The sequence below is a fragment of the Myotis brandtii genome, unplaced genomic scaffold (genome assembly GCF_000412655.1).
Source record: "Myotis brandtii unplaced genomic scaffold, ASM41265v1 scaffold144, whole genome shotgun sequence".
NCBI classification, from domain to species: Eukaryota; Metazoa; Chordata; class Mammalia; order Chiroptera; family Vespertilionidae; genus Myotis; species Myotis brandtii.
Window position 1 is genome coordinate 999,788 of NW_005355159.1, and position 7,037 is coordinate 1,006,824.

Sequence of the window (7,037 nt, forward strand, 5' to 3'; positions counted from 1 at the left end):
ATTCCTTCCAGCTTCCTAAGTGGCAAAACAGGCTTGCTTTTCTCCAGGGCCCTTGCTTAGTGTGTTGGTAATTTGAGGGGCTTGGCTGTATGACAGGCAGGTGGAGGGAGGAGCCAGTTGGCCTGCCAGGGCCTGGGCAGGAGCAAGGCCTTGGATCTGGCTCCTCCACTTTGGCCTGGGGGTGGGGTGGTGCGTGCAGGGTGTCTGGTTTCTTTGAGTTATGGCAATCCTGTTTCCATAGCTTGTCTCCCAGCCTCTGGCCTGCCTCTAACTCTGCTCTAAAAGGAGTCCTGGTAGAGCCTAACTGGGGATTCTGATAAGAGCCGGATGTTCTTCCCCTTCAGTGTTCTTGGTGTCTTGTATCCGCAGAGGGGGGAGCTGGCTAGAGTTTAGTTCCCATTGGGGGGGGGGGGGGGGGGGGGGGGGGGGGGCGGTGAGGGGGCTGGGCTTTCCAGCTTCCCTGGCTCCAGTGAAATACTCAAGAGGTGGAGGCTTGGTTTCCTGGAAGAAACAGTTGCAGAGGAGCCCGCAGTATGTTTTGAAAACAAGGCTCTTCCTTTCCAGTTTTGTTCTGATTAGTACCTCCAGAATGTCAAAAGTCCTGATGGCGGGGGAAGGAAGAAGACCAAGTACAAGCACTTTTATTATAGTGTTTGAACACGAGGTTTAAATCCAAGGAAATCAAGCTGCCAGGCCTTTCTCCTCCTGGATTTGTGGAGGCGGGGGAAGACAGGCTCTGTCTAGGTCTTGCTTCGTAACTGTGACAGTACAGTATGTGAAGGGCTTGTCCTGGCTGGATATCCGTATAATCAGTCTGTGTCTGATGGGCTCTGAGGAAAAGCATTTGGTTCTTTCTACAGGTGGTTTTTCTTGGGGGTGGACAGGGCACAAGAGCACATCAGAGCTACCTTGAGCATCTTACTGCATAGTTCCCTGGTAATGGAATTTCTTTCTCTCCCCGCAGAGTTTGGTTTAGTTATTCCTTATTTATTGGTACTATGCCTTGTTGGATGTGGGGTGGTAGGGAGAGCAGGATTTCCTGTTATGTGCCTTCAAGTTCACCCCAGAGAGGGGGAGAAAAAGAGACTTGTAGTATAGTCAGGAATCCCCCCAAATTGGAGGTATGCTTCAGAAAGCATTGCGAACTAATAATAGTAATTCCTCACTCTGCCAAGAAATCCAAATTTAGCCTCAGAGCTGCTGAGAAATATAAAAAAGGGGTCTGAGGATTGGGATAGAGGGATGATGTTACATATGTGCATTTCTGGGGGGAGGGGAGTAATCCATCCCTTTCTGAAACAGTATGTATGCATGTTGATTCCAGTTGGTGCCATGATTTGGAAGGCTATGAAGCCTAATGGATAGCTATATAGCCCAGAAATGGCCAAGTAGTTGAGCAAAAATTTTGTTACTTGAAGTAAACATTAGCAGCAGCAGAATAAAATGCTTTCAGATAAGCCTTAAGAAAATTTCCTAGGTCTTTGATACTATATAAACAATGAAGTGATTCTATCCTTGGAAGAGGCTGGAACTGGGTGATGATTTGACTATACAAAGTAGATTGAGGTACTTAAAATGTAAATTTAAGGTCTTATTTTAAAGCATGATTACCTAGCTACCCACCAGTCTCTGGTAGCAAACGTAATTGTGCCCACCTTTGGCAGAAGATGTAACAGTATCATCTGTGTAATAAGCAGACCTCAGAGGCACAGATATTCTAGCTGGCCACTGTGTTTCTTGTGGAGAATCAACCAAAACCCAGTTTTGATTTCAGTCTATGATTCAGAGTGGTGATGTCATTTTCTTTAAAATCATGCTTAGCAAGTAGACTCCCTTTGGCACACAGCACAGCCCTACTGAAATGACTTATGCCTGGCATCTAACCAGGGCCCCTTTCTCATATGGAAAGGGGATTGGCAGCTGGAAATCAGCCTCTACACACACACTAGACTGGAGGTGGCCATCACCTCCCACCATTCTTCATATTTCGTTTTAGCTAAGTGTGTCGGCAGCCCTGGTTTGGTCCCTCTTTGTGTAGGAACTAGTCATCAGAGACCTTCCAAGTCTCAGAGTCAGAGCAGTTTGTATGAGGGAGTCAGGGCCCGGCAGTGTTCTAAGGAGCCAGAGACAGGAATGGGTCAGAAGAGGAGAAAGGAGGAATGAATGCAGAATGTTTGGGAATGTGGTTTTGATGTCTTTTCACTTGATACCACAAGGTAGTAATAGCAAGGCCATCTGACCCTCCTCTGACATGTAATAGAAACCAGAGAGAAAGGGTGCAGACTTGAACAAGCTCAAGCCACTGATTCAAGTAAAACATGGTCAAAATATATGAAGGAGAATATCAATTCAAGTCTTTGTTAGATTTAGCCGAATAGAAGTTAGCCACAGAATTACTTTTACATTAAATCTTTATGTAGCAGGCTATACCTTGCTTAAAACTGACATAGTCACCCTGGCTGGTATGGCTCATTTGGTTGGAGCGTTGTCCTGTGCACCGGAAGGTCGTGGGTTTGATTTCTGGTCAAGGCATATACCTAGGTTGTGGGTTCAATGTCTGGTCGGGGCACGTGCAGGAGGCAAGCAATTGATGTATCTCTCTCACATCAATGTTTCTCTCTCTTTCTCCCTTCCTCCCTCTCTAAAAATCAATAAAAAAACACACACCAACAAAACCAAAACACATGACAGTCAACTAGAAGTGATTTTGGTAGGAGATTCTTTATTTTATCAAAAGACTTAAGATTACTTTCTTTAAATAGTAAGCACCCTAGAGATTTAAAAATAGGATTTGAATGATAAAAATTTGATTTACCAGCAGCATTCCCCAGGAATACATCTCCATACACTGCCTGTCTGTAGCCAGTATATGAAATTATAACCTGCTAAGCACATTTCAGAGAACAGTCACAGAATGCTTTAAATTAGAGGCAGCAGGATGTGATATGTTGGTAGCATTCACGTGTATCCTGAGGAGTGTTTCCAAGGTCCTGTCCAATAACTGAGAAAATAAAGGGACTAACAGATCAGCTCTAATTTCCCGTCTCTCTTCTGAATTGACTTGGATACCTGACACCCTCATTTCCAGAGTGGTATAGTTTTTTCTTCTCCAAAAGCAGGACCAGCTATGCTGGATGTTTAGGTTCAGTCTAATACATTTGATTCTTCTTAATCAGCCATGATCTTTTCAGCCTCTAGACTGAGTTTGTTAAATTATCCTTTTGGTGATAGAGATTAAACCAGTCCTGCCCCCCAGTGGAGTGAGCAGGATGTGAGGAAGGAGTGGAAAGAGCTGGGCATTGGAACCAGTAGAAACATGACTAAACTGAATATGAAATCTAATCTGGTTTGGATCTTGTGACAGGAAGACTTGTGTTTAGAAGCCACTTTCTCTTGTGCTTAAGTTCCTCCAGATCCACTTTTTCTATTGAAGTTGGTGGCATATTTTGCCTCAATACCCTTTGAACACTAAAGTCAGTACAAGAAGAGAAGGCCATTGCTGGCAATTTTATGCCCTTTTATTTCTTTAACCACCACATTCGTACCCCTCTCCCTTCCCTTCTCACATTAGAAATGACGATCAGGTAAAAAACCTATTTGCCATTCACAGCAAGTAACTAAAAACAGATCTATTATGATATACGATGAAGATAATTATTGTGATCTCCCTACTAAGCTCAGCCCCAACCCCAGCTGTTTCTCTTCTGGAACTGGATACCCACGTGGGGGCCTGAAACACCCTTCCACTCCTACTTCATACACACTTACGCTTGCTTTCTCTATAGATTTTGTGGGGGAGGAAAGAGTTCCCAGTACCGTTGTGTGTGATTGGGGAAGTAAATAATTTGTTACCATGGAATAGACTTCTTGCATTTATTTGAAGAGGATTGAAATCAGGATACCAGACATATCATTAACTTATACATTAGTGCTAGCCACAGGGAGGCCCTAGGGATTCATTCTAGGAAGATGGAGGGGATTCTGAATCTATAAAAAGAAAAACCCACCTTATTCTGGACTTTTCAGTGGGTTAGCTCCATTGTCTCTGCCATTTGCAAGTAAACATTAGCTCAGAATCAAGATGGTGGTTGGAATGCAAGTCAGGAGTTGAATGTAGCTCTCCCATCTACAACCATTGAGGAATAATTTCTCTGGAACTAGGAGTATTGAAGTTAAGTGACCTAGCACCAGAATTCTAGAATTGCAAGGGCCTTCCTTGGGGATCTGGTTGTTTTGTGAACCACACAGTTCTGGTGTATGAGGCCACATCTCATCTGTCTACCCCATAGGAGGTTTGTCCAGTACTCAGTAGCTCCACTGACCAATACAAGCAAGCCAGCTTTTTTCCGAGGCCTGAAGTGGTCACTAGGGAATGAGAAGGAAACAGTGTCATGTGGGCTGTGCGTGTGCCTTTGCTTGGGGGAAATCTTCTCCCTTAACACACTGGAAGGGGGGATTATTAACAACTCATTGTCCCTAGTAGAAAATAAATCCCATCCTTGAAAACAGTAGCATAGTCCTCAGTCATGCCCCCTTTCTTAGTATCTCTCAGTGAGGCCAAGAGTGGCGGGAGATGAGAATGCCCTGAGACTTTCGGGAGGAGGCAGGAGGTGGTACATGTGGTTATCACCCGCAGGTATTGATGTTTTTCTGGGCCCACTGACACTGCCCTGGGAATGTCATCTCCCAATGAAACTTCCAAGTATAATTTCAGGCCCCCTGTTGAAATCCTTGAGAACAGAGGAGCCAAGCTAGAGTAGTGATGGGTTTGGACTTCCTGTCTCAGCTGGAATGCTTACACAGGTCTCTGAGGGTCTCAGGGGGCTGGTCCTTTGGTTATTGTACCATTGCCAGATTAGATGTGAGTTCAGCTTTGTCACTCTGAGCCGAAGTGAAAACCCCCAGTCTGGCATGCAATGCCATATAAAGCAAAGGACAGAATGAAGAATGGTGCCTCATGTTATTTTACCACTGGTTTTCAGGGGGGAAGAAAGCCTTGATTTATAGCATTTGTTGATTTCCGGGGTGTAATACTTCCCTATAGTTGATTCAAGCTGCCAACGTGACATCGTTAAACACCCAGCTGGGAAGAGATGTGCACAGTCGGGTGAGCTGGCTGAATCATGGTGTACATGCACAGACAACTCACCTCTTGCATTGTTTCACTTGCCCTTGGCCTGTGGACTGAGCTACATGTCAGCCTAAGGAGCCATTAAATTGGATTCAAAGAAGGCAGTGGAGCAAATTTGGAGCCCTGTTGGGTCCACCTAAAAATCATGGTGGCCAGTAAGGGCACGTACCTCGAGATGATTATTGGCTTCCAGCATGTGCATCTCTTCCCAGCAATCTCCCACCCCCTAATATATACACACTTGAGTATCCATTCTGACCATATAAACATTACCTAAACTCCCATGCCAGGTCAGATTCTAGCAAAGAAAGGCAAGGAAGCCCAGCATTTGATGGCATACCAAAATGCCATAATATTCAAGATACCATAATACCCTGTACTATGGTGCACCTCCTCTCTGGGAGCCAAATCCCTGGATGTAATTCAGTTCTCAACCCTAGGTGGATTTGGGTAAGTTATTTCTGTCCAGTTACTCTGTTTAGATCAGGGAGGAGGCCATCATTGGAAAAGTGGCCTTGGGAGTTCCTCAGTGCGTGGTACCCAGCCCACGTGACTCCTGAGGCCCATATGCTCTCCAGCCTAAAGTAATTGTGTAGGCTTTGTGATTTGGCCACGTGGGTTGCTGGGACCCTGCTGGGTAAGGAAAGGGGCTGCTGGAGGGTATAGGGCTCAGCCTAGCAGGCAGGCCAGGATCTGGTTCCTCCCAAGGTCTGCAGCACCACCGAGATCTGTTTGGTGTTTGACAGGTGTGCTCTTCTGGTCACATATCCAGCTGGACTCCCTGTGCCTCTGCAGGACGGTGGGTTCCTGCCCTTTAAGAGCAGACGTAGTTCTGAAAGCTGAAGCCTTAAGGACTGGCCCAGTGGTGTAGCCTTAGAGCAGTTGCTTAGGGAGAGCCAGGGCAGGGATTGGGGTGGGATGTTGGTTAAATCTTTACGTCTTGGTGTTCACTCTCTCACATTCTCCATCTCTTGCAGTAGTATTTTGCCTTTGAGTAACTGTCCCCAGCTCCAGTGCTGCAGGCACATTGTTCCAGGGCCTCTGTGGTGCTCCTGATGCCCCTCACCCACTGTCGAAGATCCCCGGTGGGCGAGGGGGCGGCAGGGATCCTTCTCTCTCAGCTCTAATATATAAGGTAAGGAGGACCCTGGGGCAGAAGGCTTAGAGCAGAGCCTTCTGACTCCATTGCACTGTTGCTTAAGGACAGCAATCACTTCCCTTAATCCGACTCAGGCCAGGCCAGTAGGGGGATTGGGAAGGACTCTGAACTGTGGCTGCTATGTTGCTTCTGGGAAGTAGTAGAAGAATATCTGCACCAAGCAAACACCCTGCCATCTTCTTGGCGGTCAGCACTTTAGTGCCGGTTCAGGGTCTGGAGTAGGAAGGGTGTGAGAGCTCTTGCAGGTGCTACTCCTTCCTGTTTCTCTTGAGAAATACCAAGGGCCAGGAGGAGCAGTTTTCCCGTTGTCTTCTTTATTTGCCATTCTGACTGGTACCTTACCAGCCTGCTTGGGAAGGGGGGGCACGGGGGAGGTTTATGGTAAGGAGAGGGCGCCTTGCATCTCAATAACCTATCACCCTGGTAGCATATGGCACAGTCCAGGGGCTTTAGAGAACCCTGAGAATCTGCCTGGGAATGATCTGGGCTGGGGCAGCCAGTCCTTTGCTGGCTTTTGCTCTCCTGTGATTGAGGCCTAGAAGTTGGTTTAGCTTCACCCTAAGACTGACATTGAAGGGTAGGGTAGCAGGGCAGCTGAGTGTTGGTCTCCTAAGATTGTGGCCAGGAGACACAACATGGACCCTGCAGTCTACCTGGAAGCAGGCTTTGGTTAATCTGGGTCCCAGTCACGCCTCACACATACTTTGTTTCTAATGTCTCTCTTTCAGAGGGAAGGAAAAAAGTATG

General features: G+C 46.5%; 1 protein-coding gene across 1 annotated transcript in view; it reads left to right on the top strand.

Moving 5' to 3' along the window:
- Window positions 1–2,659: 2,659 nt before the first annotated feature.
- Window positions 2,660–7,037, top strand: part of OAZ2 (ornithine decarboxylase antizyme 2) — a 6,738-nt gene continuing 2,360 nt past the window's right edge. The window contains 2 exon segments of the mRNA XM_014535455.1: window positions 2,660–6,184; window positions 6,186–6,266. Of these exon segments, the coding sequence (XP_014390941.1) occupies window positions 6,050–6,184; window positions 6,186–6,266 (216 nt within the window). The 5' untranslated portion in view covers window positions 2,660–6,049.